The sequence below is a fragment of the Scyliorhinus torazame genome, chromosome 4 (assembly GCF_047496885.1).
Source record: "Scyliorhinus torazame isolate Kashiwa2021f chromosome 4, sScyTor2.1, whole genome shotgun sequence".
Lineage (NCBI taxonomy): Eukaryota > Metazoa > Chordata > Chondrichthyes > Carcharhiniformes > Scyliorhinidae > Scyliorhinus > Scyliorhinus torazame.
This window is the reverse complement of record NC_092710.1, coordinates 318,364,843-318,378,356: the sequence shown is the minus strand read 5'-3', so window position 1 is coordinate 318,378,356 and position 13,514 is coordinate 318,364,843. Positions and strand designations below refer to the sequence as shown.

Below are 13,514 nucleotides of genomic sequence, written 5' to 3'. Positions count from 1 at the left end.
GAATTCACCAAATGATCCATAGATAGTTTTTGGATGGCAGAGATCAACAGCAGTACAGCTCACAGACACACCCACGCTTTTCTCAAACTGAAACTAAAAAGCAGAAGTGGAGCTCAGCTTCACCCACACTCTGACATCACTCCAGTAACATGAGCAGCTCCATTTCTTATAGGTACATTTCTTAAACACCCATTTCTCAAAGGGTACTCTCACCTGACAACCATCTACAAGGTACAAGTCAGGAGTGTGATGGAATGCTCTCCATTTGCTTGGATGAGTGCAGCTCCAACAACACTCAAGAAGCTCAACACCATCCAGGTCAAAGAATCCCACTTGATTGGCATCCCTTCCACAAACATTGACTACCTCCACCACTGGCGCACAGTGGTAGCAGTGTGTGCTATCTACAAGATGCACTGCAGGATCTCACCAAGGCTCCTTAGACAGTACCATCCAAACAAAGACTACTACCATCTAGAAGGACAAGGGCAGCTGATACATGGAACACCACCACCTAGAAGTTCCCCTCAAAGGCACTCACTATCCTGACTTGGAAAAATATCGCTGCTCCCTCACTGTCACTGGGTCGAAACTTTGGAACTATCACCCTAACAGCAATGTGAATGTACCTACACCACAAAAAGGAAGTTCACCACCATCTTCTCCAGGACAATTAGGGATGGACAATGAAGCTGGCCTAGCTAGCAAAGTCCACATCTCTTGAATGAATTTGTAAAAATCTCTTTATTCAGCAGTCCAAGCATATCCCCACACAGTACAGCTATCTACACAAACCCCCTACCATAGCTGAGCTGTAAATTGAAAGGGGATAAATATACCATCACTCATCCTATGATCTGACAGCTTTATTCAAAGACTTGACTCTGCACTGAGCCCAGGTGTTTATCTATGCCTTCATAAATGGGTCTAAATGGTTTATTTTCTCTCTTTACTGATCCACATCCAATTATTTCCTGTTTAACGACTTTCAATGTGTTAAAATACAGAGGTCAATGGCTAATATTAAAATAAATTCTCACTCTGTAATCAGTCTTAGCAGAATCATCTTTTTAAATAAATGCCGCAACACCTTTCCCACCCTCTGTGTGGTCCACTACTACTTGACTGGTGTCACCCGCGGAATCTTGTTCTGGCCTGCGGCAACACTTTCAGTAGTGGTGGCAGAAAAGGGATGGAGACGACAAATGGAAAAAGGATAGTTTCCACGGCAGACCAGTTTTTGAAGCCGCTGGGACGAGGAGAGGCCTTATGATGGAAAGGTCATTGATGAAACAGCTGAAGATGGTTGGGCCGACGAGACTACATGGAGCTCAGGGTAGTGTCCTCGGCTCAAACATCTTCAGCTGCTTTATCAATGACCTCCCTTCCATCATAAGGTCAGAGTGGGATGTTCACAGATGACGGCAGAATGTTCAGCACGATTTGCGACTCCTCAGATAATGAAGCAGTCCGCGTCCAAATGCAGCAATATCCAGGCTTGGGCTGACAAGTGACAGGTTACATTTGTGCCACACATGTGCCAGGCAATGACCATCTCCTACAAGAGAAGATCTAACCATTGCCCCTTGACATTCAATGGCATTACCATCGCTGAATCCTCCACAGTCAACATATGGGGGTTACCATTGATCATAAACGGAACTGGATTAGCCATATTAACACTGTGGCTACCAGAGCAGGTCAAAGGCTATGAATCCTACGGCCCCTCCTGAACCCCCAAAGCCTGTCCACCATCTATAAGGCACAAGTCAGGAGTGTAATGGAATACTCTCCACTTGTCTGGATGAGAGCAGCTCCAGCAACACTCAAGAAATTCGACACCATCCAGGACAAAGCAGCCCGCTTGATTGCTTTCCCTTCCACAAAAATTAAAACCTCCACCACCGATAAGCAGTGACAGCCGCGTGAACCATCTACAAGATACACTGCAGGAACTTGCTTGTCGTGTTATGTACTCTGGGATAACACAGGCTGCAACTGGATGCACTTTAACCAAAAGATACGCCAGACCTTGAAGTTAGTTCAATCTGATATATTGAACCAGTAGCACAGTTAGCACAGTTCTCTATGAGTTTGACTCTCTGCTAACCTAAGTGAGGTTACTCTGTCTGACTGAACCAGACTAGCTCTTAGCCACGTGCTGGAGGTGTGATACTGTACAGACACTCTGACTCACTCCGTAGATGTTCATCAGTGGAAAGAGATGGAATGTGAGTGCCTCGTGCCTTTTATAGTGAGATACCACCCCTGAGTGTCCTGCCTGCTCATTGGTCATGTCCTGTTCTCTGTGTTCATTAGCTGCCTGTCTGTATATCATTAGCTTCATGTCTGTATATCATTAGCTGCATGTCTGCATATCATGACATTGCTGAGGTTCCTTAGACAGCACCTTCCAAACCCATGACCATTACTGTCTAGAAGGACAAGAGCAGCAGATACCTGGAAACCCCACCACCTGGAGATTCCCCTCCAAGTCACTCACCACCCTGACTTGGAAATATATCACCGTTCCTTCACTGTCGTTGGAGCAACATCCTGGAACTCCCTCCCTAACAGCACAGTGAGTGTACCTACACCTCAGGGACTGCAGCGGTTCAAGAAGGCAACTCACCACCACCTTCTGATGGGCAACTAGGGATGGGCAATAAATGCTGGCCTAACCAGCGACGCCCACATCCAGTAAATGAATAAAAAAAGGCTTGGCCAATGTCACTGCCCCCAAATCACTCTGGAGGCAAGGCTCCTGCACATTTCTGCATTGAAGTCACCGTCTCCAGATCGACAGAATCTGATATTCTATAATGTTTGCCAAGTGAAGTGCACTGGGAATCTCATCCCCAAGTGTTAATGGTAAAATCTCAACTCCGCATCCTCATACTCTGGGCCAGTAAGGTCCAATGTGTCAATGGAGGTTGTTCCTTCCTTTGTAATTGCAGGCAGATATTACCAACATGTAATCAAATGTGTTTCACTGGAGTTTGCCACTTTGGCCCAATGAGTAGTGCTCCAGTGCAAAGGGTTGTTAGACATCCTTGTGCAGTATTGAGGGAACATTATGCTGTCGGAGGTACACGAGAGGCATTTGAAGGGAGTTCTCCCAGTGTCCTGATCAACCTTCAAAAAAAAAATCACCATGAATTGGTGAATTGACCACTCATTTCCGTGCTGCTTGTGGAATCTTGCTGTACACAAATTGGCTCTCACATCTTTCCAAGTGGCATCGAGAACATTGCTTATTGTGAGATTAATATACTGAGCTAGTGTCTCTCGCTCTACATTGTGGATTATGGTGCAGAGGTGAGGGTGAATGAGTCCTGGTTGACAAGGCAGTAGAGCTGAGGGTATACGTGTACGGTGGACTTAAAACTAAATGCTCATGTTGAAAATGTGCTTTGAATGCAGAACTGAACAGCAGGCCTGCCAGCACCTGGAATCTGAGAAAAGACCACTCGGTGTCATTAGTGGTCTCTGTTTTGTGACCTTGGGTTAAGGCTGTCTCTAGTGGGATCACTTTTATGCCCCTGGCCCCACTCACCCGATTGTTGTGCTCACATAACAAACCCTGCTCCTGTTGCTAATGCAAACTCTTCATCCTTATGAACAGCTGACTCCAGAGGAGGAAGAGAAACGAAGAGTACGGCGAGAGAGAAACAAGCTGGCTGCTGCAAAATGTCGGAATAGACGTCGCGAGCTAACCGAGAAGCTTCAAGATGTAAGTGCAATGGGATTTATATTGGACTGTATGTAGCAGAGCTTGGACGAGGGCTGCTAATGTCTGAGCACCGCCCAGGGGTTATCGACCATTCAGAATTGCCCTGAAGTCCCCAGGAATGAGAGGATGATTGTCAGGGATGTTCAAATAAATTGTTTGTTATGTTTTTGATTTATTTACATTTGCAGGCGTTTTGGGGAGATGGTGGTATAGCGGCGATGCCGCTGGTCTGGCAATCCAGAGGCTCAGCCTAATCCTTGGGGGGACAAGGGTTCAAATCCCACCACGGCAGCTGGTGGAATTTCAATTCAATCAGGAAAATCTGGAATTGAAAAGCTAGCCTCAGTAATCACCGTCATTGATTGTAGTAAAAACCCAGCGGGTTCACTAGTGTCCTTTAGGGACGGAAATCTGCTGCCCTTACCCAGTCTGGTTTACATGTGATTCCAGACCCACATCAATGTGGTTGCCTCTTGACTGCCCTCTGAAATGGTCCGAGCAAGACATGGGAAACAAATGCTGGCATCACTAGCAAGGTCCATACCCATGAAAGAATGAAGAACAATAATTTCAACATACACTGGGGGTTTGTGGGTTGGGGGCTCCAGGGCTGATAGGCAAGGTTCCTGTAATTGGACAACAGAGTTTGGTCACTTCTCATTTGATGGGGAGACGCCACGCTGTGAGGATGGGCCTGTCAGGCCACCACTGGTCCCAGAGTGGGTGGTGAGGTGAGAGGTCAAGTGATGGGGACCGCCTGCAGTACATCTTTCCAGAGTTAGCTAACCTAGTTCAACCACTCAAACCAACTGGCACTTAAATCTGGAAAGCATTGATACCTGAGAGTGTCAGGCAGCAACTCCTTATAAAGCCAGCCAGCTCTGTTCTTGATGTCCTTACGGGGTGGATGGACTACACTATTCCGTCAATTATCCATGCAGCTGCACTAGGCAGTGTAATATAGAGCGACTGATTTGATGTCATGTCTGGTAGCGGTGCCTTTGGGGGGCATATTGCTCCGGTTCGGAATGTACTGATCTGGATCGGAATGTGCTGATCCGGTTGCAAGTGTGCTGAGCGCTGAACTCTCCGCCTCCGTCCTGCATTATCCTATGTGCAACACCTCATTGAAGGCTTGACGATCAGTATCTTTGTACTCTGCACAGATGATCGAGATTGGAATAGGTGTGCGTTTGGCTAGAATGTCAATGCCACAAAGCGATTTCAAGCAACATGTAGGATCTTGCAAAAATAAGAGAGAAATTGTGCCGGAAGCAGGTCAGCATACAAAGAGCAACAACACCGAGAAACAGATCTCGGCACAAACGAGAAGAAACTTGTAGCTTATTAGGCAATCCTTTCTCCACTCCGTGCCTGCAACCTGCGTGTTACAGTTTCTCTCCTCTCCAGAGATCCCCAGGCCTCACCCCACCAGAAGGCTTCCCATCTCCATTCCCACCGCATTAACACTACTTCTGTTCATTATTTTTTTTTAAATCACATTCTTTCATTAAATAATGTGGAGACTGCATTGTTTTACAATTAGACTAATAAAGAGGTTGGTGTGTGCCAATCCAAGGCCAAGATTGCAGGTTGAAGTGCAGCACACTAAGGATAACACAGACTGGAATGTGTTAGACAGAACTATGTAGAGGCTAGAGTCTATTACACTAAGGGTGTGCGAGCAGGCTCAAGTCTGTCACTCTGAAGGTGGGCGACAGGCCAAGAGTAAGTCACTGTGGGAGTGGGCCTCCAGGCTGGGGCATGTGACTGAGAAGGTGGGCTACCCGGCTGGGATGTGTTGCCTGGAGAGCAGGCAGGCCCTTGGGAGAGGCCATGTCCCCGGGTGGGCGGGAGACAAGCCGAAGTGTGATACTGGTAGGGCGGGCCCTTCGGGCAGGGGTGTGTGTGACTGGGAGGGTGGGCTCCCCTTCCTGGGGTGTGTCACGCAGGTGCCAAGTATGGAAATATATTGCTGTTCCCTCCCTAACTGCACAGTGGGTGTGCCCACAGCTCCAGGACTGCAGCGGTTCAAGAAGGCAGCTCATCACCACCTTCTGAAGAGCAACTAGGGATGGGCAATAAATGCTGGACTAACCAGCGACGTCCACATCCTGTAAATTAATTTTTAAAAGACCTGCCACTCTGCATTTTAGGGATCAGAGTAAATGTAAGAAACTGAAGCTGGCATATGGCCCCTGAAAACAGCTAAGTAATTTCATACAGTAAGAGTTGATCTTCTGCAGTTACATGCCCGATCATACCATTTTTGATTCCTCTTGATTTGTAAGTGGGACAGATAGAAATTACCCAAGAACCATAATTCTGTTTGGAGTTCTATGGAATATCAGGCTCCACTGGATATTTTAAATATATTCCTGGGATGTGGATATCGCTTGAAAAGACAGCAGTTAATGGCCATCTCAGTTGATTTATTGCAACCCTTGCTCGACCATTGTACAATGCATTGTAGAAGCAGGACCTCAAAGGTCATAATCTCCAGATTGCTTTGCATCGCGTGCAATTGAGTATCAAACTAGAATGATAGAGTAGATGATGGGAATGGGGTGCGAATGGGTCTTGTCCAGGCAAATTGAAATCAAAGATTGGCAGACAGAACTGTAACTGAACGAAAGGCGTTTTTAAGAGGAGAGACTGCAGGTATAAACAATGTATATTCCCATGAGGGTGAAAGGCAGGACAAACAAATTGACAGTTCTGTGCATGATGAAATAGAAAAAGGGTGCATGTAACAGATGTCCAGTAGTAATACAACCGAGAACTAGGCTGAATATAGAAGATTCAGAGAGGAACTGAATAGCAAAGAAGAGAAGCAAAGAGAGAGTATGAGATGAGACTGGCAGCTAAAAGGAACGTAAAAGTCTTCTGTAAGCAGCTTAATAGTAAAAAGGGGAGTGGGGTTAATTAGGAACATAAAAGATATTTACATATGAAGGCAGGGGCCTGGCTGATACACTAAATGTACTTTGCACCTGCCTTTCTCAAGGGAAATAATGCTACCAAAGTCATGGTAAAGGAGGAGGTATTTGAGATATTGGGGTTGGTTAAATATTGATGAAGAGGCAACATTTAATTGGCTGGCTGTACTTAAAGTTGATAAACCACCAGGACCAGATGAGATGCATCTAAGGATACTGACTGAATGAAGCATGGGAATTGTGGAGGCTCTCGCCACAATCACCCAAATCCGTCTTAGATACAGAAATAGTGCCAGACAACTGGAGAATTATGAATGTTGCATCCTTGTTCAGAAAAGGGTGTGAAGATAAGCCCAGCAATTGCAGGCCGATCAGTATAATCTGGGTAGTGGGAAAGCTTTGAGAAATTATCATTTCGGACAACAGTAACAGCCATTTGGGACAAATATGGATTGATCAAAGAAAGCCAACGTTTAACTAACTTGCTTGCATTTCTTGATGAGGTAACGGAGGGGGTTGTTACGGGTAATGCTGTTGATGTGGTGTACATGGACGTCCAAAAGGCATTTGATAAAGTGCCTCACAACAGACCTGTGAGAAAGGTTAGAGCTCATGGAATAAAAGGGGCTGTCGCAAAATGGACTCAAAATTGGCTGAGCGACAGGAAACAGAATGGGACTGAGCAGTTGTTTTCCAGACTGGAGGAAGGTTTATAGTCCCCAGGAATTGGTACTGCAGGTTTTCCGGATGTATGTTGATGACCTAGTCCTGGGTGTGCAGGGTACAATTTCAAAATTTGCGGATGGAAACATAGCTTGGAAATGCTGTGAGGTGAATACTGGTAAACTTCAAAAGACAGGCTGGTGGAATGGACGCACAAGTAGCAGAGAAGTGTGAAGTGGTTCCTTCTGGTTGATTGAGATGGGGCAATATAAAAGAAAGAGGACAATTCTATAAGAGGTTGCACGAGCAGAAGGACATGAGTGTATATATGCATAAATCATTGAAGGTGGCAGGATGGCTTGAGGAAGTGGATAATCAAGCATTCGGGTACCTGGGCTTTATAAATAGGGGATTAGAGCCCAGACGTTAGGAAATTGTTTTAAACCTGTCTAAGTCATTGGTTCGGCTGGTGCTGGAATATCGTGTCCCTTTCTGGGCGCCACCCTTCTGGAAGAATGTGAAAGCATTCGGGAGGGGGCAGAAAAGATTCACGAGAATGCTTCCGGGCACTTCAGTTACACGGATAGGTTGGACTGCTCTCCTCGAAGAAGAAGAGGTTGGGAGGAGATTTGATAGAGGTGTTCAAAATCATCAGGGGTTTGGACAGTGTAGGTAGAAAAAAACTGTTTCCATTCGTGAAATGATCACGAACCAGAGGGCACAGATTTAAAGTGATTGTCAAAAGAAGCCATGATAACCAGGAAGAAAACTGGTGTTTTCAGCAAGGTGATGTGGGAGCGCCTGCCCTTGACATCAATGTAGCATTTGACTCAGTGTGGCATCAAGGAGCCAATGGGAATTGGAGAGGAAACTCCCCACTGATTGGAGTCATACCTAACACAGAGGAAGATGGTTGTGGTTATTGAGGCCAATCATTTCAGGCCCAGAATAGTGCTGCAAGAATTCCTAGGCGCAACCATCTACAGTAACTTTGTTGATGACCTGCCCTTTATCAGGGCAGCATGGCCACACAGTGGTTAGCACAGTTGTTTCACAGCTCCAGAATCCCAGGTTCGATTCCCAGCTTGGGTCACTGTCTGTGAGGAGTCTGCACGTTCGCCCCGTGTGTGCGTGGGTTTCCTCCGGGTGCCCCGGTTTCCTCCCACAGTCCAAAGATGTGCAGGTTAGGTGGATTGGTGCAGACTCGATGGGCCGAATAGTAACTGATGATAACTGATGATTGCATTATGTTCAGCTCGAATTACAACTCCAAAGATACTGAAGCTGTCCGTGTCCATATGCAGCACGAACTGGGCAACATTATGGCTTGGACTGATAAGTGGCAAGTAACATTTGTACCACACAAGTGCCAGGCATTGACCTTCTCCAACAAGAGATAATCTAGCCATCAGTTCATGATATTCAATGGAATTACCAACACTGAATTCCTTAATATAAATATCCTTGGAGCAACCATTCCTGAAACTTAACTGGATCATTTTTCTCCCATTTATTCTTCCATGGGATGTGGGCGTCGCTGGTTAGGCCAGCATTTATTTCCCATCCCTAATTGCCCTTGAGAAGGTGGTGGTGAGTTGCCTTCCTGAACCGCTGCAGTCCCTGAAGTGTCATATACCCACAGTACTGTTAGGGAGAGTTCCAGGAATTTGACCCAGCGACAGTGAAGGAACAGCGATCTTTTTCCAGGATGGTGAGTGGTTTGGAGGGGAAACTTGTGGGTCATGGTGTTCCCATGCATTTTTGCCCTTGCCCTTCTAGGTGCTAGAGGTTGTGGGTCTGAAAGGTGCTGTTGAAGGAGCCATGGTGAGTTGCTGCAGTGCACCTTGTAATTGGTACACACGGCTGCCAATGTGTGTCAGTGATGGAGGGAGTGAGTGTTTGTGTTGCACTCATCCAGGCAAGGGGAGTGTATTCCATCGCACTCCTGACTTGTGCCTTGTAGATGGTGGACAGACTTTGGATAGATGGTGGAAGGCCTGTCCATATAATACTCAGCCTCTGACCTGCTCTTGTGGCCACAGTTGACCTGCTCTTGTAGTATTTATGTGGCTGGTCCAGTTCAGTTTCTGGTCAATGGTAACCCCTGGAATGTTGGTATTGTGGCTAAAAATGCAGGTCAAACATTGGGACTTCTGCAATGAATAACTCGCCTCCTGTCTCCCCAAAGCCTATCCACTATCTACAAGGCACAAGTTAGGAGTCAAATGGGATGCACTCCACTTGCCTGGCTAAATGTGGGTCAAGGAACTTGAAACCATCTGGGACAATGCACCCATGGTCACCGACATCTCAAAGTGCTTTACAGCCTATGAAGTAATGTAGTCACTGTTGTAATGTAGGAAATGCAGCAGCTGCTTTGTACACAGAAAGTTCCCTCAAACAGTAAGGTGATTGCAGATAATCTGTTTTTGCAGTGTTGATTGAGGAGTAAATATAATAATCTTTATTTGTGTCACAAGTAGGCTTACATTAACACTGCAAAGAAGTTACTGTGAAAATCCCCTAGTCGCCACACTTCAGCACCTGTTCGGGTACACTGAGGGAGAATTCAAAATATCCAATTCACCTAACAAGCACGTCTTTCGGGACTTGTGGGAGGAAACCGGAGCACCCGGAGGAAACCCACGCAGACACAGGGAGAACGTGCAGACTCCGCACAGACAGTGACCCAAGCTGGGAATTGAACCTGGTTCTACTGACGCTGTGATGCTACAGTGCTAATCACTGTGACACCGAAATATAATCCACGAAACCAGGGCTAACTCCCATTTCTCTTGTTTGAGTCAGCCGTGGGATTTTTTACATCCACCCCAAAAAGAAGGTGGGGCGGCATTTTAACATCTCGGGCGGGATTCTCCCCCACCTGGCGGGGCGGGGGGTCCCAGCGGGGCGGAGTGGCGTGAACCACTCCGGCGTCAGGCCGCCCCAAATATGCGGAAACCTCCGCACCTTCAGGGGCTAGGCCCGCCCCGGAGTGGTTGGGATAGGGGCCTGGCACCACGCCAACTGGCGCCGAAGGGCCTCCACCAGCCGGTGCGAGTTGGCGCATGCCCGGGAGCACCAGCGCGTGCTGGCATCATCCCCGCGCATGCGCACATGGAGTCACTTCTGCACCGGGAATGGCGGATGACCACGGCCTCCGATGTGGAAGGAATAGAGTGCCCCCACGGCACAGGCTTGCTGGCGGATCGGTGGACCCCAACCGCGGGCCAGGCCACCGTGGGGGCACCTCCCGGGGCCTGATCCCCCTGCGAGCCCCCCAAGAACCCCGGAGCCCGCCCACGCCGCCAGGTCCCGCCGGTAATGGACCAACTCCAATTTATGCTGGTGGGACCGGCATAGAACGGGCGGGACTTCGGCCCATCGTGGGCTGGAGAATCCGGACAGCCCTGGGGCCCATTGAGTCGCGCTGGACCCCGCCATTCTCAGAGGCGGGCGGCGCGACTCACGCCATGCCGGTTTTTGGGAGGCGGGAGAGTTGGGAGGACGGCGGGGGAGGGATTCACTCCGACCCCCGGCAATTCTACACTGGCGGGGGGGTCGGAGAATCCCGCCCTTTGACAGACGGCACCTCCACAGTGCAATGCTTCCTTTGTACTGCACTGGAGTGTAGGCCTTCATTTTTTGTGCTCAATGCCTTTGGGGTTTGAATTGGGAATATTGTGACTCAGCGATTAGAGAGCTTCCATCTGAGCCACGGTTGACACTTAGAGAGTCATTTACAGCACAGAGAGAGGCCCTTCGGTCCATCACATTCACGCCGACCATCAAACACCATACTGTTCTAATCCCATTTTCCAGTACTTGGTCTGTAGCCTTGTAGGCTGCGGCATTTCAAGTGTTCATCTAAATGCTTCTTCAATGTTGTGAGTGTTCCCACCTCCACCACCCTTTCACTCAGTGAGTTCCAGATTCCCACCCCCATCTGGGTGAAAAAGCTTCTCCTCACATCTCCTCGAAACCTCCTGCCCATCACCTTGAATCTCTGCCTCCTGGTTATTGACCTCTTCACTAAGAGGAAAAGCACCTTCCTGCCCACCCTATCTATGTCCCTCAAAATGTTATACACCTCAATCAGGTCCCCTCTCTGCCTTCTTGCACCAAGGAAAACAACCCCAGCCTATCCAGTCTCTCTTGATAGCTAAAATACGCCAGCCCAGGCAACATCCTGGTGAACCTCCTCTGCACCCTCTCCAGTGCAATCACTCACTTTCTATAATGTGGAGATGCCGGCGTTGGACTGGGGGGTGACCACAGTAAGAAGTCATGCAACACCAGGTTAAAAGTCCAACAGGTTTGTTTCAAATCATTAGCTTTTGGAGCGCTGCTCCTTCCTCAGGTGAATCTATAGTGTGTATTGACACAATTCACACTTAAGGGCGGCACGGTAGCACAGTGGGCAGCACTGTTGCTTCACAGCTCCAGGGCTCGATTCCCGGCTTGGGTCACTGTCTGTGTGGGGTCTGCATGTTCTCCCTGTGGTGACTAGGGGCTTTTCGCCGTAACTTCATTGCAGTGTTAATGTAAGCGTACTTGTGACAAAGATTATTATTATAATTGATTTGAAGCTGATCTCTGTTCCAACACTTTCCCCATGAGTAGAAGGTACCAGAAAGCGGATGAGTCAGAAGGGAAAGATGCTTCATTTGCTGACATGTGAAATGAAAGATTAATTTTTTCTCTCCTCTCTCCCTTTCAGGAAACTGAGAAGCTTGAAGAGGAAAAATCTGGCCTCCAGAAAGAGATTGCAGTATTGCAGAAGGAAAAAGAGAAGTTGGAGTTCATGCTAGTTGCTCACAAACCTGTTTGTAAAATGGCACCTGGGAATGAAGGCAGAAGACATTCCCCATCCCCTCAGCCACGAGCCGGCCGCACGTCCAATGCCGTGGTGGTCAAACGGGAACCGGAAGAACGGGTGAAGCTGTCCATGCCCAACCTGTCCAAAACCCAGAGGTCCGTCATCAAACCAGTGACCGAGATCTCCATCTCCAACAACTACTTCCTGGAGGCCGAACCTCTCAACACACCAGTGGTGATCACGTCCACGCCCGCACCCAACATCACTCCGTGTGCCGCCAGCCTGGTCTTCACATACCCCAACGTTCCCAGCCTTGACCAAGAGCCTGCGTCAGAGTCCTGCTCCAAGGCCCACCGCAGAAGCAGCAGCAGCGGGGACCAGTCCTCGGACTCTTTGAACTCCCCCACCTTACTCGCGCTCTGAGGCAGTTGCTGGCACCCTCGGGAAGACACTTGCGGGAGATGCCAGGGGCTGCATCTTGATGAAAATGAACTTCTTTGTATCGACTGGAGCTCGTGGAATCGAATTATTTCTTAACACTTCAGACTCGCTGGGTGGGGTGGGTGGGAGCGGGATGGGGAGGGAGGTGTGGTTGGGATCGGGTGGGGTTTAGTCCAAACAACTCTGACGTGGCAGTTGACACTGAGTATCGACTATGTCAGTGACATTCTGTGGTGGCGGGGGAAACTCCAGCCAGAAGAGTGCCGATACCACGGCCACTGGCGGGCTTCGTAGGCCCTTCCGACAGTGGACAGCTTCACGGTTGACTGATTCCAGGCAGTTCTGTACTCTGTTGTAAAGCATTTTTTCCTGATTTTTCTTCCTCAAAGTATTTACTACACAATGACATTTTAGAAATCCATGATGCGTGCGTGTGCGTGTGTGTTTGTGTGTGTGTGTATATATATATATATATACACGCATATATATATATATATATATATATATATATAGAAATATATATTCTTTTGGACCATGCCGCAATTCTGTTTAAAATTTGTGCTATCTCCGTATTTGTGACCCTTTTACTCCCAGCAAGCTCTGGAATGGAGAGCACTCTCTAACATGACATTCCTGTTCTGTAAAGAACAGATTACTTTGTGACGCTTACTCAGTACTATGGAAATATCTGCAATACTGGAATTGCTGTTAAAACCTGTCAGAATTCAGCATTAACAGGGCAAAAGGATTTGTTTCATAATGTTACAGTAGGATGATTATATTGTGTCCTTCCAACATCAACCTTCGACCCCTTTTGCCTTTTCGCCTTCTGACCTTAACTTTAGTATTTATAATTTTTGAATGAATAATGAAAATATACTGTAAAGGCGCCAGGTTGGGAAATAAAGGATTGTAGGCC

At 47.7% G+C, this 13,514-nt stretch overlaps 1 protein-coding gene across 2 annotated transcripts in view; it reads left to right on the top strand.

Moving 5' to 3' along the window:
- Positions 1-12,661, top strand: part of fosl2 (FOS like 2, AP-1 transcription factor subunit) — a 33,014-nt gene extending 20,353 nt beyond the window's left edge. For both annotated transcript variants that reach the window (XM_072500135.1, XM_072500136.1), the window contains 2 exons: positions 3,626-3,733; positions 12,056-12,661. In XM_072500135.1, coding sequence (XP_072356236.1) covers positions 3,626-3,733; positions 12,056-12,577 — 630 coding nt within the window. In that variant the 3' untranslated portion in view covers positions 12,578-12,661. The remainder of the gene's footprint in view (positions 1-3,625; positions 3,734-12,055) is intronic.
- Positions 12,662-13,514: the final 853 nt, after the last annotated feature.